At 52.5% G+C, this 24,862-nt stretch overlaps 2 protein-coding genes and 1 long non-coding RNA gene across 4 annotated transcripts; 1 reads left to right on the top strand and 2 right to left on the bottom strand.

Annotated features, from left to right (window-relative positions):
- Nucleotides 1-1,703: 1,703 nt before the first annotated feature.
- Nucleotides 1,704-7,221, bottom strand: TMEM74B (transmembrane protein 74B). 2 transcript variants are annotated; one of them, XM_070589019.1, is made up of 2 exons: nt 6,709-7,221; nt 1,704-2,691 (listed from the first exon to the last, which is right to left on the bottom strand). In XM_070589019.1, exon 2 carries the CDS (start codon nt 2,648-2,650, stop codon nt 1,952-1,954), a length of 699 nt encoding a protein of 232 aa, XP_070445120.1. In that variant the 5' UTR covers nt 2,651-2,691; nt 6,709-7,221; the 3' UTR covers nt 1,704-1,951. The 2 variants fall into 2 exon arrangements, with proteins under 2 accessions (XP_070445120.1, XP_070445121.1); XM_070589020.1 differs by lacking the exon at nt 6,709-7,221 and adding an exon at nt 6,461-6,641.
- Nucleotides 7,222-17,566: 10,345 nt separating this feature from the next.
- On the bottom strand, nt 17,567-21,453 carry LOC139078191 (uncharacterized). Its single transcript, XR_011531034.1, has 2 exons — nt 21,078-21,453; nt 17,567-18,325 (listed from the first exon to the last, which is right to left on the bottom strand). It is a non-coding gene; the product is annotated as an uncharacterized lncRNA (long non-coding RNA).
- C21H20orf202 (chromosome 21 C20orf202 homolog) lies at nt 18,875-23,087 on the top strand. Its single transcript, XM_008531883.2, has 2 exons — nt 18,875-19,084; nt 22,779-23,087. Exons 1-2 carry the CDS (start codon nt 19,019-19,021, stop codon nt 23,010-23,012), a joined length of 300 nt encoding a protein of 99 aa, XP_008530105.2. The 5' UTR covers nt 18,875-19,018; the 3' UTR covers nt 23,013-23,087.
- Nucleotides 23,088-24,862: the final 1,775 nt, after the last annotated feature.

Below are 24,862 nucleotides of genomic sequence, written 5' to 3'. Positions count from 1 at the left end.
GATTTAATCTTCTAACAGATTTAGCCCCTAAATACAGTTCATTGCCTTTAGACGGATATGAATTGATGGTCCCAGATGCATCCACTCAACAGGTCTGGTCTCCAGATGGATCCCCCATTGTCACAGTAATCCATATGGCTTGGACTGATATTTTTATTATCATCATTACGGACTGGAAAGGCCTTAGCCCATCATTTGGGATGTTTAGTTCTATTGTAGTTTACCTGGAACAGCTCATGCCACTTTCTGCATCCTCTCCTCGCCTGGAGCTCGGGAGAGACTGACACATCAGCGGAAGCCCTGGGACTTGTGAATCTTTCTCCATCTCGAGGCTTTGTTCTTCTCAAACCACACCCCTTCAACACCAGGAACAGAACCTGGCAGGCTGAGCTGAATAGCCCTTGTCCCCAGCCCTCTGCTCCTGGCAAAACCTGCCAGCAGGAGCAGATATTTGATCTGCCATGGAAGCTGTGATGTTCCACTGCCCAGATGTTCAACTCCCGGGATTGAAGGCTCGGGTTACAGCTACTCAGAGCTGCTCCGGCCTCCAGCCCCCATGCTCACCCCACCTCCCACCCCAAGAGACAGTTAAGATCCTTGCCCACATGGCCAGCGGAGACAGAGTAAGTAAGCCCTGCACGCGGCCTGGGGGCTCACTGAAACGACCCCTTCAGAGTCTTCACGCCAGTGGCCTAGAGGGCATGTACTCTCCAAGCCCTCTAGGACATTCAGACTGGACGACGCCTCCCCCAGTTCTCAAACACCTGCCTCCCTGCCTCTCAGGGCCCACTTGCTTTCCTTGCCAGTAGTTTAAAAAAGAGTCTGGAGAGATCCGGGAAACATTCCATAGGAGAAACAGAATGAATGGTCATCAGTGTGGCTGGCGTTTCCAAGCCACCAGAATGTGCCTGATTTCTCCCCAAATAAACTGGGGCTGCACTTTACTGCTAAGGGGGAGGTTACAAATTCAGCATTACAAAAACTTTTTTCCTGCTACCACAATAAGGTCAGGCCCAAGAGACACACTATTGAGGAGGGGGAGGTGAAGAAGGCCCCATCGTGTCCAAATACAGCAGAGCCTTCACCCCTGCTGGTATAAAAGACCCCTCTTGTCCAGGGAGTTGTGAGCACTGTGCACTTGACTTTGTAAAATGTGTGCTAAGATCTAGTCACTGTGGGTAATGTGATCCCAAGACCAGAACTAGACTGGAGCAGACTCTGGATTTAATCCAGCCTAGCCAGGGGACCCAGGGGCTCCCTAGCAGGACCATGTGAGCTGCTGGCTGGCTGACACTGGCGGCCACCAAGGCCAGGCCAGAAAGTGGCATGGAGAATGGTCAGCCTGCTGGAGCACCTCGTCCTCTGAAGGAGGGGCTGGAGCAGATCCTGGCTCCAATTCCCAGGGCGAACTGGAGGGGCCCCAGGGATCATCCAGGCCAACCCCCTCCCTTCACAGTCACAGAGATGAGGCCTGGAGAGGGGAGGGTCACCCAGGGCTGACTTCTCTCCTCATAGTGAAGTCACCTCCCACCTTAGATGGTCAGGGCTGAAAGGGGTCCCTCCAAGGTCGCGCAACACCCACACTCTGCTGATGAGGACAGCAGAGATCCTGGAATTCCCCAAGGCATGAGGACCAGGATGGGCAGCCTTTCAAACAGCTCTCAATCCTCGGAAATGCCAAGAAACCTCATCCTCCAAGGACAGCAGTTTCCAAACTTTTGTATTTTTAGCAGCAGAAGCCATCCTTTCAAACAAAACCTTATGCAAAACCTCAGGCTATAAAACAGGTCAGGGGGCCGCTCTCCCAAGTGGAGCCTGGGCCAGGCCCCGGGCTCCCCTCCAGCACCCAAGACTTCTTCCACAGGGCCCTCTGTGGAGCTCAGTCTGAAACCCCAGGCCTTCGGGGCCTTGTAGCCCTGGAGCTAAAGCAGCCAGATAGGGTGGCTCTTACTTAAGACCCTTGGAGGCTGTGGCTGGTCTCTGAGACCTGGACAACTTCGTTCTCCACCAGGGCCTGGCCCCCGTCCCCATTGAGCTGTCTCATGCGCAGGTTAATGGAGCCGTATGTCTTCCTGGAGCCCCTGCCAGGGACGAAGGTGGGCCGGCGGTACAGCTCGCCCTTGCACAGGGAGACCATCAGCAGCACTGACAGGAGCATGCCGCCCACCGTGAGCAGCCCCAGGCCCGCGATGATGCACTTGTCCAGGTGGGAGCCCAGGCGGGCGTAGTACATCTCCAGTCGTTCCATCTCCCGCGCTGTCACTGTGTCCGGGTTGACGCGGGCCTCGCGGGGGATGGCGTATGCTGTCACCACCAGGAGGATCCCACTCACCAGGAAAACCAAAGCGGAAACAAAGCCGTAATCCACCGGGCGGCTCACGGGCTCCACGCCCGGCCCCTCTTCTGAACGCAGGGACACATCGTCCCGCTGGGATCGGGGCTGTGCGGGGACAGCCCCAGGGGGGCTGGGGGAGCTGCTGAGTCTGGTATCCCCAGGGTTCTGGAAATGGGTCTCATGCTCCTCTGAGGAGAAGCAGGCATTCTCGACACCCTCCCTGGGTGGGGCCACCGGGCCCAGAGGAGCTGGTCTCCTTGGGAACTTGGGGCCATTGCTCAGTGTCTTCAATTCCAGACCAGGGGGAGATGCCATTGAGAAGGAGGGCCCCAGCTCATCCCTTGGCCCCTTGGCAGCTAGAAGAGAAAACAGAAAGTCAGTTGAATTTAGCAAACCTCTACCAAGAGCCGCTGGTGCCAGGATCACACTTGGCCCCCAGTGATCAGGTGAGTCAGGCACAAGTCCACCTTGGGGAGCCCGCGGACAGAAGGGGCAGCGAGGAATAAGATAACGACCGAGCAGTGCGGTCCAAACCTGCTAGGATCCCTCTTACCACTGGCTGGCATGTGGCACTGGGCCATTCCCTTAGCCTCTCTGGGCCTCAGTTTCCCCATCTATAAAATGACACTAATACTACTATTCCCTACGTAATGGGGCTGATGTAGGGACTGAGATAGTCCACATAAAGTACTCAGAACAGTAAGTGCTCAGGAAATACCAGCGATGAGCTATTATGGTAGAGGGAATTCAGATACAGCAGATATCAGGTTCAAACCCCAGCTTCACCACTTGAACTTGGGCACACGATGGGACTCTCCAGACCCAGTTTTCGCATCTATTAAATGGAAATAAGCAAAACACCTCCCCTACAGGTTGAGGGGAGGATTTCATAATATAATGCAATAAGGCCCCAGCCACCTCAATTAATGGACACTGCTGTGATGAGGTGAGGATGACTGGGGCAGGGGAGGGGGCAGAAATGAGGAAGGTGGCGTAGGAACAAAGAGGAGAAAGTCAGGGAAGCTTCTAGGCATTGGTGGCACTTGAGCCAGACCTCAGAGGATGAGCAGGAAATCCCCCAGCAGTGGGAGGGGATGAAGGCATTCTGGAGAAGGGCTGGGGGGCCTCCGAGGTCAGCTGGGACCAGCTCTCAAAGGCCTCTGACAGCCAGGCCCAGGAGCCAGGGAGGCGAGGTGCTGTGGCAGGGAGCGCTGACACCTGCCTAGGTTTCAGACAGCTCTCTCCGGCTGCTGCGTGGAGGACTGACGGGACAGGAAGGAGCAGAGTGGAGGGCAGGGGTCCAGGGAGGAAGCCAGCTTGGTCGGGGGGGCACCGTGGTGGCTGACAGGGCAGAGCGGAAGGAGCATACTTGAGAGCCATGACTGAGGTCAAAGCCAAATGCCTGTTTGTAAGCAGAAGTTGGGGGGGGAGGGGCGGGGTGTGCTGGATGAGACCATGGGAGGGGAGCCAGGTGGGGGGGGCACTCTGCTCAAAGAGGAGATACCCCACCCAAGTACCTCACACACACCTGTAGAGACAGACAGACAGCACATGTGCATTCCTGCCAAAGGATACCAGCTTACAGCCCAGAGGCTGTATTTGGCTTATAAAAGTTTTGCTTGCTTTTCATTTCTGGCCTGTTCATTTGTTTTTGTTGCTTCAGTTGCCAATATATAAAAAGCAAAAGATTTTACATTTTAAACTTTGGATTCCTGGCTTCTCTTGCAAAATGGAAGGATCTGACCCCCCTAGGCCCCATTCCTCCCAACGACACTCCACGGGAGTTGGTGATAGAGGCCCCCCTTCAGTAGGTCCAGGGCTGTCCCCCACAGGGCCCCCTCCGTCCCTTCTCCACCTACACGGAGAATTCCTGAGCCACAGCAGAACTGCAGCAGTCCCTGTACACACCGATGTCCTGGGGCTGCCACACCCGGGGCCCCAGGCACACAGACCCGAGTCCCCACACTGGACAGAGACCCCCAGGTGCAGAGTGGCTCACGTGCTCCAGTGTGTCTACACATACACATGATTCTAGAGGTTTCTCTGCACTCCTATGCCTGAGTTTATTCTCCAGTGCTCTGTGGTACTGTGTGTGTGTGTGTGTGAGGGAGAGAGAGAGACAGAGAGAGAGGGAGAGAATATGAGCAAATGAATGAAGTGAAAATGAATGAATGAATGAATGAAACTCAAAGAGCCTCAGTGCAGGCAGGCACGTTTTTCCCTTTTTCTGATCTTCCTTCCAACACGGACCTGCCTCAGACACCTCCTCTTAGCACACAGGGCCTTTCATCTGAGTACAAAGCCTGTTTCCACTTACAACCCATTTCTATCACCACCTCCCTCTTTCCTGAGTTCCAATTTAATAAATGTTTACTGAGCACCCACACCCCGTTGGGCCCTATAGCAGGCACTTCACTCAGGAGTATCTTGTGTAGCCCTCACCAGCCCCTCGAGCAGGAATTACTATCTTCGTTTTACAAAGCGTGGCCAAGATCCCATGGCATGCCTGTGGGGGCTAGGAGCTGAATGCAGGGTCCCTAAGAATTGTTATCACCTACAAACCCCACCCTGTACCAGTGCCATCACTCCTCCCTCCCTGGCTGGCTCTTCCAGCCCTGGCTCGGTGACTCTCTATCCCACTGTTGAACAGCAGTGGGGAGCTGCTTGAGGGCAGGGATATGTCTGGATTCTGACTGGGTCCCCAGCCGCCTGCACAGGGCTTGGAACACAGCCAGCCCTCAAGAAGAGCTGGGCAACCACCCAGGCAGGCAATCTCCCTTCCCCTTCCCCCACCCCCCACACCCCGCGTGGGGCCAGGCTGCACCCAAACTGCTCTCACTTTCCAGTAAACCGAGAGGAGAGGGGTGTTGGTTGGCTTTTTCTCTCTTCACACCAAAAGCATTTTCCTGAGTGGCCAGCCACAAACAGGGACTGGCAGTGACCACTCTTGCCCAGTGGGGGTCCTGATGTGTTGTGTCCATGTCCCCCCCTCCCTCGGTCTTCAGCACCCTCCACAGAGCTCAGCTCCTGGAGTGGTCCAGGAAGGAATCCCCTTCCCAGACGGGCACACTGATGCCTCCACATCCCAGAGGAAACCCAGGGCGCCTGAATTCTGGAAGCAGGGCTCTCCTGCACCCAGCAGGAGCCCGAAACTTTTTCTTAGAATGTCAGAGTTAGGAAGAGGGCGAGGAAAAAAGGAGGCTCCCTCTCACCCAGAGTTGCGACGTCCCTCACACACAGGCTCAAGAGAACCCACCAGTTACACAAGGGCATGTCCAGTCAATTACCCAAAACAGAAGCAGAGACAGACAAACTGACAAAGATGCCGGTGTCCACTGCTCGCAACCGCAACTGTGCCAGTTACACTCCGGTTTCATCTGCGGTCCAACAGGACCTGAAGGGCACATCCCAGTTCCACACTCACACTCCCAGGGGCCTTGTCCACATGCAGCACCCACAGACATGGGAAGCCACACAGTGAGACCCACAGGTCCACAGACCCCACTGGTACCCACACCCCGGGAAGGGGTAGAGCTGGTCACACACAGACATACACACACACACACACCACACACACACAGTTAACTACCCCCAGGACTGCTAAGATCTAAGCCAGACCCACCAAGGCCCGCCTGGGCCCAGCACCCCACCCTCCGGCGCGCACTAACACGCGGGGAGACAGACGCACAGCGGGCGTGGGTGAAGCTTCACAAAACCCAATCGACAGACACACGCACGAGTTGTACACAAAGCCTCGGGGCGCGCACATACGCACACGCAGGTCCACGCTGTCATACCCAAAGTTCCGCGCAGAAAGCCTCGGCACCCCGGCGGCCCGCTGCACCCCGCGCCCTTCTGCCCGCAGCTCACACCCCTTGCTCCTGCCCTTGACCACAAACGCAGCCGGGCCGGGCCAGGCCGGACCGGGGCGGGCGGCGCCGGTAGCAGGGCGGCCAGGCGGCCCAGGGAGGCCGGGCTCCGCGCGGACCGGCGTGCGCCCGGGGCCCCTGGCCGCGTGTCCTTCGGCCGGGCCGCGAGGTCAGGCTGGCTCTCCTTCGCCGCCCCTCCCCGCCTCGGGCCCGCCGCCTCCTGCCGCCCCCCGCAGTTGCCTCTCCGCGCGCGTACCTGTGCCGGGCCTCCCTCCCTGCCTCCCCGCGCGGGAGGCGAGGGCGCCGGGCGGCCGGCGGGCCAGGGCGAGGGCGCGTCCTCCCCGGCGCCCACCCGCCTCCCTGCAGCCGGCGTCCGCCGGCCGGTGTCTCCGCTGCGGCGCAGCCCGGGAGGGCGCGGGCCCGGCCGCCACCGCCTCGCCCTCGCCGGCTCCCGCCCCCTTCCCGGCCCGGCCCGGCCCGGAGCCGCTGCCGAGGCGCACGTACCTGCTCGCGCCGCGCGGGGCTGTACGGCGGCGGCCGCGGCCGCCGGGGGCTCCGGGGAGGGAGGGACAGGGGAAGGGGCGGGAGCCGGGGATCGCAGAGCGCAGCGGATCGAGCTCCGCCCGCGGCCGGCGAGGGCGCCCGGAGAGTTAGCGCGGGGAGGGAGGGGGAGGCGGGTAAGAGACTGGGGTAAGGGTTGGGGGACGCAGCCCCATCCTCCTCCCCCTCCCCCTAGGGCATATCTGTTTCGCCCGCGCCTGGGTTTGGGGAACTGGAGCCTTGAGCCCGCCGAGCCAGGGCGCAGGGGCGGGGCGCGGGGGTGGGTACCTAAGGAGACCCCCTCCCCCCGCCGCCTGCCTCTCCCGGACGCTGGGGAGCCCCTGCTGCGCCAAGCCCAGACGCTTCCTCCGCACCCTCCCCCCACCCCCCACACCCAGCCCCCAGGTGGGACCCAGGGTCCTCTCCGAGGTCCTCAGATCGGGGTGGTCTTCTCGGGCGCGTGCGGCTCCGTGGCTCAAGGGCGCCACCTGAAGGCTGAAAGGAAGCCTCTGACGGGCCCCCTCCAACCCCGCCTTTTTCCCTGCTTTTCTTTCTCTGTGGGACAGTGGCTGCAGAGCCCGAGAGGGGTGTTTTCTTGGGGCATTGCCAATGGCCACACACACTCTCGCCCTCCAAGGCCCAGCTGCTGTGCCTCCTCCCCTGGGAAGCCTACCTGGCTCCCCCCGACACTCGCTCCTCCCAGGAGCCCCTCCAGCTGGGCCCTCCCTTTGCCTGCATTGCTGTCATGTCCGGGAGTTGTGTCTTTCTGTAAGTGCCAGCCTGCTTCGTGAGACCGGCAGCTCCTGGAGGACAGGCCCGGCGCGGAGGGTGTGGGTGAACAGGTGGCAAGCAGGAGTGACTTGCACTGTTTCTTTCCCTTGCAGGGCCCAGATTAAGGTGAGCCAAGGAGGGTGCGTAGAGCGCAAAGTTAAGGAGATGCTCCTTTTTGGGGGCCCAAGCCAAACCCAGAGAGGAGTTTGGTCTGGAGACTGGGGGATTTCCGGGAAGACTCTGTGGCCAGCTCACTCATGTGGCCTCAGATAAGCCCTCACCTCTCTGAGCCTCCGTGTTGGCCATTGCTCATGGGATCATGAAAATGCAGGCTCGGGCTTTGAGAGGGCCAGCAGAGTCAGCCATCTGGAAGGACAGCAGATGAGGATACCTTGTCCTGGCTCCTCAGCCACGCCGTGGGAGAGCCTGCCCCGCCCTGCTCCTAAGTCCTGTGCAGCCCTCCACACCAGGAGAGAGGAGGCCACCCGGGAGCCAGGTGCCTGGGCCTTTGAGGCGGGTGTGGCAGACTCGGATGGGACCTCCAGGACAGGAAGGCTTCAGTCTCTTCCTGCCTTCAGAGGCCTGCATCTTGTTAGGGACTTCGAGGGGAAGCTGGCTGTGGCACCAGACTCCAGCTCCACCACTCACGGCTGTGTGGCCTTGTGCCAAAGGCTCCCCTCGCCAAGCTCAGTTCCTCATCTGTGAAACAGACTTCGGAGGGGTGACAGGGGTCTGCTGAGATGCTCCTTGTGAAGCGCTCACGGTTCCCTCCCTCAGTCATGCACGGCCCCGCCTCAGAGCCTTTGCCTTTGCTGTTCCTTCTGCCTGGCACACTCTTCCTGATATCCCAGAGCTCCCTGTCTTACTTCCTTCAAGTCTTTGCTCAAATGTCACCTTCTCAGAGACACCTTCCCAGACCACGCTTTTCAACCATCAGGGCCCCAGCATCCTTGACTCCTTCACTCTGAATTTTTCTGCATAGCATTGATCAACCCCTGACAGCAACTTCCTTCTTTGTTTATTGTTCCTACCTTCCCACTAAAAAATAAGTGCTGAGAGGCAGAAGCTTTGCCTGTTTCCCTCCCTGCTGTATCCCCATAGACCAGAAAAGGGGCTGACACACAGGAGGCCCTTGATAAATATTTGTTGAATAAAGAATGAAGAAAACAAGCAAATCTTTATCGAGCACCTTTATGTACTGGTTTACTGAGTAGACCACATCCCTACCCTCAAGATGCTCATATTCTGGCAGGAGAAAAAGAGAAATAAACGTAACTCTCCTACTGTAGTAAGAGCTACAAAGCCAAGGTACACAGTGCTGTGCAAGCTTGAAGCAAGGTGCTGACCCTGTCTGGGAGATGGGATGGCCCCCTGCAGAAGCTGGGATGGAGCTGAGATACGAAGGATGGACAGGAGGCAACCAGGTAAAGAGAGCAAGGAGAGAAGCACAGCAGAGGAACCGGTGCGGGCAGAGGCTGCGGGAGAGAAGGGAGTATGGTGCTGTGAGTTTTGATGGATGGAGACCAGGGTGGTTGCCATGGAGGGACGTGGGAGGAGATGAGGCTGGACCGTCAGCAAGCCAGGCCACTGCAGAGCCTTGCAGGCCACAGAGTTTGTACCTTATCCCCAGAGCAATGGGGAGCCACTGATCACTGTAAGTAAGGGGTCAACAAAGCCTTTTCCTCTTTTGCCTGAGAATTTGACCTTTGGTTAACTGTCTAGCCCTGTTTCCTTGGAAACAGATAAACAGATGTCCACTGTGTTACTAGGCAACATTGCTATGATAAAAATGACCCCTGAGGAGGAGGATAGAATGATCCATGTGGTTATGGATTAGAATCAGAGATATCAGTATGAACCCATGTTACCTTCATATCGATGCAGGTGATTAAATATAGAAATAGGTATAGATGCATGTCTACACACAGGTTAGGATACACACATACATTCCCTTTCTCTGTCAGCTGAGAGGCCCTAGAAGCAATGATACAGTACAGCAACGAGCACACCCGGCGCCCAGATCTTGGTTTCTAATACCATTCTCCAATAAAAGGAACCAGGGAGAAATGGCTGATGCTAGGACTGGAGCAGGAAATATACAGGATAAGCCCGGAGCATCTTATACTGCCAGGAACAAACAAAACACAACACACACAATGATGGGGGCATGTCAGAGGACATGGGGGCCAACTGAAAGAGCTCCCAATGGCCAAAGCTGGAAAAATTTAATCAATAAAATAAATAAAGTAATATTGGATTGTAACCTAAAGTATGATAAATGAAAAAAAAAATGGGGAGAAATGATGACTTTCCCATGCAGAATTCCAAATATGTAGATAGCCCATCCTCAAGGAGCGGAAGCATAACTCCCCGATTCTTAAGTGTGGGCTGAGCACAGCAACTTTCAGAGAGACCGTATGAAAGGCGGGAAAGAGTAACTTTACATGGAGAAACTTGATTACCTCAGCCAGATGATCAAGATCAACATCAAAGGTCAAACTATGTTCATAGTGTGGACCCTTAGTACAATGGCATGAGAGGGGCACTTTACCTCTTTGGTCTTCCTCCCAAAACCCATGACCCCAGTCTAACCATGAGATAAACATCAGACAGATCCCAACTGTGGGACATTCTATAACATCCCTGACAATGCGCCTCAAAGCTGTCAAGGTCATCAAGAACAAGGAAAGTCTGAGACACTGTTACAGCAAGAGGAGCCCAAAGAGACATACGACTAAATGTAGTCTTGTATCCTCGGAACAGAAAAGGAACATGAGGTAAACACTAAGGAAATCCGAATAACATACGGACTTTAGCTAATAATAATGTATCATATTGGTTCGTCAATTGTAACAAACGTACCGCACTAACGTAAGATGTTGATAATAGGGCAAGCGGGGTGTGAAGACTACAGAAACTCTCTGTACCGTCTTCCCAATTTTTCTGTAAATCTAAAACTGCTCTAAAACATAAAGTTATTAAAGAAAAAAAAAAGACTCCTGATTGGTAAATTGCATCTGGGCTGGGAGGAACTATAAATACCTGGTGGGAAATCATACTTTGGGCTGCCCAGGCACTCATGTAACTGGACAGGTCCAAAGACATCGGCTCCCGTGGGACGTGAAGCTTGTAAACCAGTAAGGGGAGCGCCTGGTGCCAGCATCAAGGGCCACGCCAGCAAGCTGAGGTTCCCGTCGTGTATCCTTCAGCGGAGGTCAATACCAAGTGTGGCTGATGATCATCCATTGAGTCTGAATTTGTAGTTGAACCCAGGAAGACCCCTTGTGGATGTTGCAGTGGGTGATAAGCAGGAGAGGGACGTGATCAGATTTGCATTTTGAGAAATTCTCCTTCTGGCTGCTCCCAGGTACATAGGGACAAGAGAGAAAACAGAGACCTCTGGGAGGTTATTGTGGTCACGTTGGCGTAAGACAAGTCTTCAATCCATTCCCTGCAGTTATGAGGCTGTGAGACGTGTGGGTCTATCAGAGAGAGAACAGGGACCTCTTGTAAAACATTAGAACATCACTTAATTCAGAATTTTCCAAAAGGTAGTGGTACATAACATGATTTTAGCTGTTATACAGATAAATGTGTTTGGGTTATCTGGTGCTGCATAAGAAACCACCCCCAAACTTAGCAGCTTAAAAGAAAATCATCATTGATTTGCTCAGTTTTGTAGTTTGGGCTGGGCTTGGTGGGGACAGCTCAGTTCTGCTCTGCGTGGTGTCAGCTGGAGTGGTAGAAGCAGCTGCGAGCTGGCTGGAAAAGCTCAGCCTGGGCTGTGTATCCGGGGACTTGGTTCTCACCGCCAGTGTCAGCCGGGTTTTTCTGTTCTCACCACACGATCTGTCCAGGGGGTGAGCTTGGGCTTCCTCCCACAATGGTGGTCTTGAGGTAGTCAGAGTTGTCCTATGGCACTCAACTTCCCAAGGGTACAAAAGAAAAAGCTATTGGAGCTTCTCAAAGCTGTGGGTTGGCACAGGCACCGTGTAACTTCTGCTGCATTCTGTTGCTTTAGTGCAGGTCACAGGCCAGCCCAGACTCAAGGGGAGGGGTCCACAGAAGGGTGTCAATGCCGAGAGGAAGGGGTCACGGGGTCAGTAACAGTCTCCCACCGACTACACTACATCTGGACCTGTGCACACGCACCCATGTGTATATGTGTGTTCATTTTAGTGCCCAGGTATTTAGTTTAGTATATTTTAGAACAATATATAACTAGCTCATGAAACCAGAGATATCATGGAAAATAATGCTTGGAGTGAGGGAGAAAAAAATATGAATCTATATAAACTTGGGGCAACATAATCTGCTGGTTTCCTCTAATATCACTCTCCCTTTCCCCCACTGGGATAGAATCCTTGATCAGTAGCTGGCACAGCGCACAGCCGTGATGGCCTAGTGGTTAAAGTTTGGCACTCATGGCTTCGGCAGCCCAGGTTCTATTCCCAGGCATGGAACCACACCACTCATCTGTCAGTGGCCATGCCGTGGTGGCAGCTCACGTAGAAGAACTAGAAGGACCTACACCTAGAATATACAACTAGGTACTGGGGCTTTGGGGAGGGAAAAAAAAAGAGAGGAAGATTGGCAACAGATGTTAGCTCAGGGTGAGTCTTTCCCAGGGGGGGAAAAACTGAGAGGAAAAAGAAAGCACTTAAAAAAAAAAAAAAAAAAAAGCTGGCACAGTGCACTCAGAATAAGAATTCCATTTCTCAGACTCCCTTGCAGTTATGTGTGACCAAGTGGATAGTAAGCCCTTAGAATATCAGAGAAGGTGGTATGGGCAAAATGTATTAACTGTTCTTAAAGGAAGGGGCTACGCTCTCCTTCTCTCCTTTTTGTCCTTCCTGCTGCCAGGATGCAGACCTGATGCCTGGAGCTTGAGCAACTATCTTGGACCATGAGGTAGAAATAAGTTAGTATGGGAGACAACAAAATTGAAGGACTCTCGATCCCAGATGACCAAGGAAACACCAGCCTGGGATAGTTTCCCGTACTTTTATTTGTAAGAGAAATAAACTCCTGTCTTGTATAAGATACTATTATTTGGGATATTCTATCACTCAGAAGAGCTATTCCTATCTAATATGGTCATTTTAAAGACAAATACAAGTAAATCAAAGTAGAGGTGGTAGGTGAAAATTGAGCAAGAGATATGTGAGTGGCTGAAGTTTGGAAAATACAGATCCAACCCAACCCACTGTGTCCCAGGTGAAAAACCTCTGAAAACAGCCTGCAGGGTGTCCAGGAGGGTGACATGAAAGAATAACCTGGTAAGATTGAGGTTTCACGAGGTGAAGGAGCGGGGAGAAAGGAAAAGTGTTCCTGGAAGAGGGAACAACACTTAACAGACCGAGAGACAAAGTAATAGTAATGAATTGCTTGTGTGTTTATTTTATTTGACAAACACTTAGCCCAGCCCTCCCCATATGCCAGGCCTTGTTCTAAGTGCTTTACAAGCATTAACTCACTTATTCATCTTAACCACCTTATCACATAGGTGCCACCATTATCCCCATTTTAAGGTGAGGAAATGGAGACACAGAGTGGTTAATAACTTGCCCAAGGTCACAGAGCAGGTATGCCACAGATCTGGTATTCAAATGCAGACTCCAGCTCAGTGCTCGTAACCCACTACTCTGGGTTCCATCATAATTTTCAGAGCATATGCAGAATTCCTGAGTTGTTAATGTTAGCCCCATTTTTACCTTTGGGAAAATTGAGTGCCAGAGAAAAGAGATGGTCCTATGGCCACACTGAGGGTCAGTAGAAGTGCAACCAGGACAGAAGGCCTCTGACTTCCAGATGGACTTTGGGACCTCAGACAGACCCACAGTCCTGGGGCTGCAGCCACGTGCCTGCTCTCCCGGCCCCATTCAGTCTCATCTGTCTCTGAGCGTCTTGCTCAGTTCTGGTGTTTGGGTGTCCTCCTCGCTTTACATCTGCCCTCTGGCACCCGCCTGCCTCATCTGGTCTTCCTGGAGCTGTGATGCTGTCATGGAGCCGCTCTGATACCCCGGTAATGGGACATGGTTCAGGGATTGGAGGAAATGAATTGGTGGCCACTCTCCAGGCCCTGGAGGGAGTGTCCACACACATGCCCACGCACACGCGCATCCTCATCCAGCCCGCTGGCACTCCCCTCCTCTCCACTGGCCTGTCTGAAGCTCCCAGCCTCGGGGAATGAAAAACCTGGGTGCTGAGACCTCTCCCTGCCTGAAAAGAGGAAGGAGGGGAGTTGAGACCCACATTCCAGTCTCTGCCAGAGCCCGCACCGCTGCAGGGCAGCTCAGCTCCGCGAGGGCAGAGCCCTGTCTTCTCGCACTCGCGTGCCCTTCTCCCTGGGCCAGCACAGGCCTGGGACACTGGAGGTGCTGGGTTAGCTGGGAGAGGATGGGCCCCGGAAGAGAGGGGCGGGGAGCCTTGATGGAGCTCCCGCTGTGTGCGCGTCCCTGAGCAGGGCTTCTTGTAGGCTATCTCAACTGCGCAACAGCTTGATAACTTGGAGCTCATTCACCAGGGGCGGGAACTGGGGCTCTGATCAATCAGGCAACTTGCCTCAGAGTCACACCGACGGCTGGCTGGGGCCAAGCGACACGCTTCCCACTGTCCCATTCTGCTTCACCAGAGTCTCCACCACCCCATCGGAGTCAGGAGCTGCACTCCCCTCGCACAGGACGTGGGACTGTGTACTGGATGCCGGGGTGTCAGGCGGGTGTGTGTAGGACACACGTTCATGGGGCCTGCCTGAGACATGGACAGAGTAGTTCTCATCTCTTGGCTGGGGCAAGTGGGCTCCTTTAGCTCTGCTCCTGGGTCCGACTCCTAGTCAAGGGCTCCATCCACCCTTGGGGCTGCCCCCTCTCCTACCCTGGGCACCTGAGCCCTCACCCCCACTTCGTAAAATCCAAAGGAGGGGTATAGAGCAGAAGGGCCGGAACACCCGTGTACAGGACACTCACGTCCAGTCATGATGTGACTCAGGTGTACAGGGCACGCATGGATGGGACAAGTTGTAGGTTCAGTTCCCTCAGAAGTAAAGCCAAGACAGGAATTTGAGGGCGAGCGGTTTCTCTGGGAGGTGGTCCCAGGAAGCACGATAGAGGAATAGGGAGGTGAGACCCGGAAGCGAGGGCTTCCAACGCACCGCGGCCGTGCCGGTAAGCACACGACTGCCCTGAGCAACTGGGGCTCAGTCCCGCTGGACTGCGGGTTGTCCCACCTGAGAGCTGAGGGAGTGGAGGTATTTATCCGCCAACACCTGTTTGTCATGGTTGAGGGCTGCTCCCAGCGCTTCCAGCCTGTCCTCTGACAGCTCGAGCGTGTTAACTAAGCAGAGTCAGGTGTGCTTTGCGGTAGGGAGCCTTAGACACGCGGAGAAGGTAGGTGTTGAGGGGATGCGGATGGGGCCCTGGCAGCATTTGCTATAGGACACAGGGCACAGGGCATGTGTTCAGGACCCAGGAGGACACAGATAGAGGGCACAGGTGGAAGACAAATGAGTGGATTATTGGCCTTGATCGTCTAGGCCAAAGGGAGGGCCCACTGGAAGGGGATAAACAGCCACAGGAGGAGAGGTGGCGCTGGGACCCCCACGCCTACATCATGGAGGATGCACTCCATCCTCATGCTCCCTCTGGCTGGGTGACTGCAGGTGCTGGCGTGGTAGGACGGGAAGGTGGGCAGCTTCTCTCTGCTAAACTTCCACCTCATCTGCATTTTACAAAGTGGGGATGAGGGCTAAGGTGCCCAGGATAGGAGAGGGGACAGCCCCAAGGATGGCTAGAGCCCTAGACTAGGAGTCAGACACAGGAGCAGAGCTAAATGAGCCCACTTGCCCCATCCGAGAGATGAGGATGACTGTCCATGCGTCTCAGGACAGGTCACCTACTACTCTTGCATCTCAGGGTCCTGTCTGCCCAGTGAGCTTTGTGGAAGTCCTCTCTGCTGTGGACTTCACAGAGCTGTTGTGAGGAGTAGATCAGGTCACGAATGAGAAAACACTTGGGAGAGAATAAAACACTTAAATATGTAGATGGGGATTCTGGAAATGGCCTCAGTGGGGAAATCACAAGACCTGGCTTCTACTGCTATTATTTTTAGGACATTGGTTTGACTCCTGTAATAAAGAGACCCAAAATAATAACGTCTTCAATAAAACAGAACTTATTTATCTCTCATGTAAAAATATACTTGGCAGTTAAGGCTGACATGGTGGCTTCACCAATCGCAAGAGACCCAGGTTCCTTCTAGCTCGTTGCTCTGCCATCCTCCGCCTTTTGTTCCAAAATGGCTGCTCCAGCTCCAGCCCTTAGGACTACATTCCAGTCAGCAGAAAGAAGTTGAGGGGAAGGGGCGGGAACCCTCCTCCTTCCTTTTAAGGGCACAACCCAGAAACTGTATACATCACTTCCATTCACATCCCATCGGCCAAGATTTAATAACTTGGCTACACTTACCTGCCATGTAAGGGAGTCTGGGAATGCAGTCTTTTGCTACATGTGAATGGGAGACGGGATATTGAGGGGCAACCTGCAGCTTTTGCCACAGCTGCTGACTTGCTTGGGCAACTCACATCTCCATCTGAGCCATAGTTTCTTCAATTGCAGATTCCTTTTTCATTCATTCATGCTACATATATATGAGCCAGACTTGTGGCACAAAGTACAGTTTTTGAACCACTTGATTGCTAATGCATCTTCTAAGTAGCTAGACCATAAGTCCCGTGAGGTAGGTGTGAGGTCTTTCTTGCTCACTGCCGTACTCCCAGCATGCAGTGCAGGGTCTGGCACTTGGAATCCATATTATTAGCTGCCCATGGATGGCCATTGTGGCTTTTGTATTCAGTGAGAACGTTTTTCCTTACTCAGGAACTGAAGTTCTTTCTCTTTCCAGGCCTCCACCACCCCCCCATCCCCATATGCCAAGCCTTTCTAAGTCTGTGGAGTAAAACGTGCTCTGAGCCAGAATCCTAAGAGTGGGATTAAAAATAAAGGAAGGTGCCTCAAAATAAGTTAACCACGAGAAATGGCTTCCCAAGCTGGTTAGACGTCAGTGCTGAGGGCCAAGGACAAGGCACCAGGCGCCTGAAGATCTGAAGCCTGACGCAGACCATCTCAGCCAGCCCACAAGCTCAACAGCAAGAGTGGACAGTGGTTTGAAGGTATGGAGTTTTGGAGAGGTTCGTTACACAGTGTCCTTGTGACAATCCAACCTCGCTGTTGGGGGCAAATTCTAATTCTCCGAGAGAAGCTCTGGGTGGATCACCACCCAGATCACAGCTCCTTGCACACCAGTCACCCACAAACCGATCACCTCCCTCCTGCCCAGTCTGGAGGTGGCTGCCTCTGGCTGGGGCACCCATCTCTGATCCAGGCAGTTGTCCCATAGTTACAGGGTCATGTGACACAAAGCCCGGTGACCTGCCTAGAAGAAATCATTTCTGGCCTTTGTGTTCAGAAGGGGTGTGAACATGGCAGGTGAGTTTCTCAGATCTTCTTTGGTTCTAAAGAGTGACAACTAAACTAGGAGAAATTGCACATAAAATTTTCTATGCATCTGGCAGAATGCATCTCAGGCTGGAAACCCCAGGGTATGAAAAATGTGATGTTTCTTACAACTCATTTTAGTAACTATTTTGAGCTTCATTGTGCCTAAGATGGAAAGGATGAGGCCCAAGTTCACAAAGAAAGTTTGGTAGAGCTGGAGTTAGAACCCAGTTGTTCTGGCTCCCTATACAGTGCCCCTTTCCTGCCCGGTCGGTCTCACACTTGGAAGGAGCCCCAGGCGCCCCTCTGAGCCACTGGAGCCCCTTGTCCAGCCTCCCTGGTCATCTGGGCTGTCCTTCCACACTCCACCGACTGCGTGCCCACTGCTTGGAAGAAAAATCAGCACACTTTCCTCCTACTGAGACCCAATCAGCTTCCCTGTGTCTCGTACCCTCTGCCCTACTCTATCTTCTGGAGCTACACTACATATATACTCCTTTTTCTTTAATTTATAAATACTTGCTATAATTTTTACTTCTATAAATTCCATTTAGTTCTTTTTCAAACCTGCCTTTTTAAAATAGTGTCTTTTTTCTGATGTTTTTTATTCCTTCTTGTATGACTTTAATTCTTCTCAAAATACTTTTTTGTTGTCTTCCTCTGAAGTTCTTGGGGTGAGGGTCTGATCCTGCTGTTGATGGCATCTGCTGCCTCTCACTCGCGGTGCACGATTTCCCCGTGTGCTTCGTAATTTTGGATTGTGAGCTCATCTTCAGGGGAGCTGGATCTGTGCACGGCTTGTGTGGCCTGGATGGAGGGCAAGTCCCTCCAAAACGAGTTGTGTTTGTTTTGCTGGTCACTTCAGCTCCTTCTCTGGAATCACTTTGTATAGAAAAAATTTTTTTAAAAAACCTATGTGAGCATAGACGCTATTTATTTTCATCATAATACTAGTTTGATTATGGTTTGTTTCCATCCATGATGATGTCAGCTCCAGGGAAGCACAGCGTTTGCCTCTCTGACTTTGGGCTGTGTCCCCAGTGCCTAGAGCAGAACTTGGCACACAGTAGGCACTCGATAAGTGTTTGTTGAAAGAGAGAGTTAAAGAATACCACCCACTTCATAGTGTGTTGTGAAGAATAAATGGTGTGTCAGTTAGGCTGAGTTCACCCAGTTAAACAGTGGGCTTATCGTCTCAGCTAACAGGCAGGCTCTGTTAGTGATTCTGTGACTCCGTGATTTCAAATGCCTCTGCAACTTTTCTCGGCTTTTGTCTTACGGTTGCAAGATGGTTACTGCAGCTCCAGACATCACATCTACATTCAAGGTATAAGGAAAGGGAAAAAAGGGGGAGTAAAGGGTGAGCATCATCGACATTTTTCCTTTTATCAGGTAGGTAAAAGTTTTCCTAGAAATCTAACTGCAGATTTCTATTTAGACTGCATTTACTAGAAATGGGTCATCCCAGAAACAAGGGGACTTGGAGAATGAGCATTTCCCTTTCTCTAGACTACGGATAGGCGAGGAAGGGAGGAAGGGGACTGGGGACATAAACGCAGCATCTGCCTCAAGTGAGATTTTATATGTATACACGCACACATGTATCTACACGCACACACATATATGCAAAGCTCGTAGAGCAAAACAAGCCTCGGAAAGGGGCCTCTGTTCTCATAATAACTGTTATTGTTGTCATTTAAAGCTTTGCAGTCTCTGTGATGCTGTTGGCATCAGGTTTCAGATTCTAGAACCCACAGGCACTGAGGCGCCCATGTCCCAGCGGTCTCCCTCCTGCCCTCCCTCCTTGTTCTGTTCAGAGCACTGAAGCCCTTTAAAAAAAAAACCCTACATTTTCCAACGTGAGCCACTTTGGTGCTCTCATTAACTCCATCCTCAGTGACTTGGCCAGATCCCGCTCCCAGCCTGAAGCAGGTGGGAGCCTATACAAGTCGAAGGTCCCTCAGGCCCAACACCAGGTCAGCGTCAAGCTCTCTCCCAAGGACACAGAAATGAAAACAGCAGAGAAGCCAACCTTGAATCTTGGGCAGACTCTGGAGTGGCTGAGAAAGGAGCTGGTAAGGCTTTACATTTCTTTTTACCTGACGCCTCTACCCCATATCTTCCAAGGTTCCCTGGTCCCCTCTCCCAGGTGCCCCTTTGGCTGAGGCAGAGGCCACAGGCTGGGGTGTAGGCCCCGTAGGCATCCCTCTGGGACCAGGCAAGAAGTGCACAGTTCCCATGTCAGGTGCCGGGATAAGTAGGTCGTGGCCTACATAGGAGGCTCTGGGTGCAGTGCTTGCCAGACTGGTTTCAGAATGACACCGAGTCCTGGGTATGTGCCCAGCTCTGCTGCTGTGTGGCCTCTAGCAAGTGGCTTTACCTCTTTGAACCTGTTTCCTTATCGTAACATGGGGATAGCGATACTACCAACATCGCAGGGCATATTGTAAGAATTCGGTGAAGAGATGGTGTAATTCACTTAGCGTCTCCTTGGCACATCTGTGTTGGCTGTTACAATCCTGACCCAGGGGGACACAAAGAACACCCACTGTCTTAGCCTGGATCCTCTAGAAAGAATAGGCTTGCACAAAGACTGGGCTGCTTACACTTTGTTTGGAGGTGGAAGCCCAGGGTAGTGAGAGTGAGGGAAACAGGGACTGGAGGCAAAGGCCAGGGCTTTGTGAGGTGGGGCATTGTGTCCCCAAGCTGGGGCTACTTCAGAAGGAGCCCAAAAGAGGGCCAGCGGCTCCCTCAGCAGCTGGTTTACCTGGCCGCCGGATTTCCCTGCAGGGGTGGAAGGAGGCTCTGCTCCTTGGAGGAGAGAGAAGGAAGAGGAAGTTTATCTGCCCCGCTCACTCCTGTCTCTGTTTCCTGTTGGTACAGGCCCAGCCAATGGGGCCTGAACTCTCCTGAACTTATGAGTTACGTTAGTTGGTCCCTCGGTGGCTGCTCGGGGAGCCAGGCCTTATACCTCTCCTTGCAGTGCTTTCTCCAAGTCCAAAGTAGAGGGGTGCCCCAGAGTGCGGGGACACCGGCCAAGAGAGAGAAGGTGGTGGCTCGGGGAAGCTCAGAAGGCACCCAAGGTCTGTGTCCCAACATGCCAGCTTCTTCTGGGGAGGGACAGACAGGATTGTCCAGAAATGATCTTTCTGGGTTGCCAGGCAACAGACCAGCTGGGCCCCAACCCTGTCGTCACCCCGGGGGAGGGGCTGACCCAGCAGGGCTTCTGGGCCCAGGGGACTCCAGCAGGAGCTGCAGCTTGCTACGGTCCTCAGGCATCTGGAGGCGGGGCCGTGGGCCTTCCCATGCTCCCCTAGGCGCGGGCTGCTCACACTGAGACTACTTGGTGCCTGAGCCCAAAGTGCCAATTTCTACCTGATAAAGCACCTCTCCCCCCTCAAAGAGGGGGCACAAGGTGAGGGCGTGGGGGGGTCTACCTGAGGCACAGCCTCGCAGACCTGAGCACCTCCCTCCACGTGATGCCAAGAGATGGGAGCCTGAGCCTCTTCCTGCTCATCCTTGACTCGGAACTTCCCAGTCAGCCCATTCTTCACTCTGACACGTGGAATTTACAGGACTCCGTAAGGGACCCTCTGGAGCACAGCCAAGAAGCTCCACTTGACCATCAGGAAAGGACTAGCCCTGGACAGTCACCTCATGCAGCAGATGAAACAAATTAGTGACAATAATGAGTGCCCGCTACAGACCGAAGTCCGCGCTCTCCCTCCTCTCCTGGGGTCCTGTAAGCCCCAAAGTCCTGGTGGGATCTGAGAGGGGAGAGAGAGCTCCAGCCGTCTGGTGACGAGGCAAACCAGGCTGATGGGGCGGTGGCAGTCACTCCGTAGGAGGACAGAGCTACACAGTTGGAGACAGCACACCTCCCTACCTCGGAAGCCACTTTGCTCAGGGTTTCCAGCCCTCACAGCCAAGGCACCGAGTCCCCTACCGCCCCTCACGCTGGCCGCCTCACTGTGCTGTCCTCAGAGCACCTACCCAGAGCTGGCACCAAAGGCTGGACGGAAAAAAAGGTGGGAGGGAAACCCCAAAATTGAGAAAACCCAGACTTACCGTTTTCCCAGGAATTAGGAAGGGATGGCCCTGGGGTCCTCGAGGTGCAGCCTGAGGCATCCCAGTGTGCTCCGAGGGGAGAGGTCCAGCTCCCACCTTCAGCCTTCTCTGCAGCTCTCTTCTCTCGGCAGCATGACCACTGCTGGAGGGGGCGAGGGGGCTTCATCTTCTATTCCGCAAAGCAGTTTGTCATGCAAATAAAAAAAAAAACTTTTAATGGAGAAATCATCTTAGTAATTATCTCTTGGAGAGAGCAACAGACAGACAGACAGACAGAGGGAAAACGCACGTACGTCTTTGGCTGTGCCTCAGGCGGCTTCCGAAGGGAAAACTGCTCTTCCCAGGGGCCGCCTCTGGGGGGTGACTGAGCTGTGGCCTGGAGAGGGAGGAGGTGGGGGCGGCTTCACTATACGCCCTTTTGTAGCTTTTAAGTTTTGTATCATGTGTAAGAATTACCTAGTCAGAAAAATAAAATCTTAGCATTTCAAAAGAGAAAGCGAAAGAGAGAAAATGTATGGGAATAAAAGTCCGCAGGGAAAAATAGGAGAAGGAGCGGAGATGAGTGAGTGAGAAGAGTGAGTGGAGGGTTCTCAAAGTTTTGGTCTTAGGACCTCTTTACATTCCTAAAAATTACTAAGGACACCAAAAAGCTCTTGTTTATGTGAGTTATAGCTATCAATATTGACTGAATTAAAAGCCAAAACCCAGAAATTTTTAGTACTTATTTATTAAGGCATTTAAAAAAATAATAAATTCATTACATGTTAATAATATTTTATTTAGAATAACTATATTTTTCGAAGAAAATATTTAATGAGCAGAGGGGCACTGTTTTACATTGTTGCAAATCTCTTTATCGTCCCCTTTAATAGAAAACGACTCGGGGAGCCGGCCCCGTGGCCGAGTGGTTAAGTTTGTACGCTCTGCTCCAGCAGCCCAGGGTTTCATCGGTTCAGATCCGGGGCACGGACCTAGCACTGCTCATTGGGCCATTCTGAGGCAGCGTCCCACCTAGCAGAGCCAGAGGACCTACAACTAGAATCTACAACTGTATACTAGGGGGCTTTGGGGAGAAGGAGAAAAAATAGATTGGCAACAGATGTTAGCTCAGGTGCCAATCTTTAAAAAAAAAAAGAAGAAGAAAAGAAAATGACTGGATTCTCATCTTCTGCATTCGATCTGATGCCATATCACATGTCTCATAGCTTCTGGAAAACTCCACTGTCCGCTCATAAGAAGATGAAAGCGAAAAGGACAGATAACATCTTAGTATTCTAATGAAAGCAGTTTTGACCTCGCTGACCCCTGAAAGGGTTTTTGGGACCCGAGAGTTTCCCAGACTGATGCTGAGCACAGTGTTCTAAGGGCTCCTTAATACCTATGAAAGGATTTGTGTGCTATAGTGAGGATTAAAGCAGATAGTGGGGTGGTAAGTAAGAATGGTAATATTTAATAACGATGATGATGAAGATCATCACTCACCTGGGTAGTAGAGCACGTCGTATTCTAGAGGGTGGGCCAATTCCTTCAGTCCTCATAAGAGCCGTGAAAGGGAGGTGATTCGCCTTCCACTGTGCAGATGAAGAAACAGGCTGTGGTGGACACGGCTTCTGCACGGTTGTGCGCTTGTCCCCGATGAGACAGTGACGAGAACTTTCTGGGGAAGGTCCAGCCCCCTCACAGACTTGTTCTCTCTCCTAGGCTGAGATGCAGGTCCAAGACCAGAGACTCCTGCTCACGCTGAGACACCTTCACAGTGTCCTGGAGGAGCTGCGGGCAGAGAGTGCCCACTGGGAGGATGCCAGGTCCAGCGGAGGGGCATCCCCCATTAGAGCTCGTGCAGGCTCTGAAGGCAGGAGCCGCCGGCCCAGCTCCTCCAGGGAGCTGGCCCAGCTCCTTGGAGGGGTAGACAGCAGACGAAGCTCCCTCCCTTAACTGGCCAGAGGTGACCCTGGGCTTGAGCCCTCCCACCCCTAATCTAAACTTTGTGGTGATGTTGGGGGAGAGCACTGGAATGGGAGTCAGGAAGCCAGGGCTCTGGGTTCTCCTCTGCCCTCATCCGCTGTGTGTCCCTGGATCCATCACTCAACTTCTCTGTGTCACTGATTCCTTTCCTGTCACTTATCAGGTTTTTGGTGAGGCGCAAATAAGTTATTAGATGTGAAAGTGCTTTGAAAACACAAACTTGTCCCATGGCTTCTGGCAAGCACTCAGACGGTAATCCTATCCTTGTGATAGGATAGTGAATTTCTCACTAAGTGATTAGTAAAACAGAAAGAGCTCAGTGTGCAAAGATGTTCATCTAGTGTGGCCATGGTAGAAAACAGACACCCTCCTCACTCTGCCCCCTGCGAGTAGTGACTTGATAATTGTTTTCTGTCTTCCTAGAAGGCTTTCTCAATCCTCTTTATCTGAAAGCAGCAGGCCCTGTCACCACCTGGTCGTAGGGATGGGCATGTGACCAGGCCTGGCCAATTATAATTCCTGGTCACTCTAACAACATGATTGACCCAGTGGGTGGGCATGTGACTCAGCAGGGCCCATGACAGCCCTTCCCAGGGGTTGCTATCTGGACGCTCTTTCTACCACAGTTGCTAAGCTCGGGCTACCAGAGGCCATGATCCCTGTCAGGTGAAGAAGACCTGTCTGCAGTAGGAAAGAAAGGGGCTGCTCTTCAAAGAGAAGGAGAGAGAAAGCCGCACGAGAGATGGGCAGAGAGGAATAGTGCTGGCTCTTCTTCATCCGTGGTTTTAGGCCCCAGTTCTGTGAGTTTCCACTGCATTCTTTCCAGCCACTGAAACCAGTAAATTCCATCACTACCCACCACCATACACACCAATTTGTTTTTGCGTAAGCTGATTTGAGTAGGGTTTCCCTCATTTGCAACCGAAACGGTCTTGAGGAATACAATCCAGATGTTCAAAAGAGCAAAGAAGAGAAATGATGAAGAAAACGGCATTTCACTCACTCAGGGTTGGCAATAACAGCCCTGTGACAGCAGGCAAGGGGGTTAATGAGGGGAAGAACACTCAGTTGTGTGGGGACTGGAGTCACAACTTCGAGAAATTACATCTGCCTGTAGAAAGACTTCACAATGGAGCAGGTGAAAATAAACATGTCCTGGGGTCACCACGGTCCGATTATCGGTAGACCTTTTTATTTTTGAACATCCACTTGCATGTTGTTAGAATACCATTTTTAATAGCCTTGAAAAAGTGAACCCATTGAATACAGAGGCAAAGGGCAGGGGGTGCATTATCTGTACAATGTTTATAGTCAGACTAACCTGGGATTTTTATGTCATATTTGATAACATTGAAAAAACACTTTTCTGTTTATCGATGGCCGAATGGATAAACAAAATGTGGTATGTACATATGATGTAACATCATTCAGCCTTAAAAAGAAAGAAATTCTGGCACATGCTACAGCATGGATGAACTTTGAAGACATTATGCTAAATGAAATAAGCCAGTCACGAAAGGACAAATAGTGTTTGGTTCCACTTACGTGAGATACCTAGCGTAGTCAAATTCGTAGAGACAGAAAGTAGAATGGAGGTTGCCAGGAGCTTGGGGGAGTGGGGAATTATTGTTTAATAGGTACAGAGTTTCAGTTGTGCAAAATGACAAAAGTTCCATGCATAAATGGTGGTGATGGTAGCATAACAATGTGAATGTACTTGATGCCACCGAACTGTACGCCTAAAATGGTGAAATTTATGTGATGTCGTATTTTACCACAATGGAGACTAAATAAATACTTTAAAAAAAAAATACCTGCTC

The sequence above is a fragment of the Equus przewalskii genome, chromosome 21 (assembly GCF_037783145.1).
Source record: "Equus przewalskii isolate Varuska chromosome 21, EquPr2, whole genome shotgun sequence".
Lineage (NCBI taxonomy): Eukaryota > Metazoa > Chordata > Mammalia > Perissodactyla > Equidae > Equus > Equus przewalskii.
The sequence above is the reverse complement of the archived record's forward strand: the minus strand, read 5'-3'. Positions and strand labels throughout refer to the sequence as shown.

Bases quoted from the DNA above. Each gene is read 5' to 3' on its own strand.
- C21H20orf202 (XM_008531883.2), top strand. From the start codon at position 19,019: ATGAAAACAGCAGAGAAGCCAACCTTGAATCTTGGGCAGACTCTGGAG. The intron at 19,085-22,778 runs GTAAGGCTTTAC...TCTCTCTCCTAG, and splicing joins AGTGGCTGAGAAAGGAGCTG to GCTGAGATGCAGGTCCAAGA.
- TMEM74B (XM_070589019.1), bottom strand. From the start codon at position 2,650: ATGGCATCTCCCCCTGGTCTGGAATTGAAGACACTGAGCAATGGCCCC.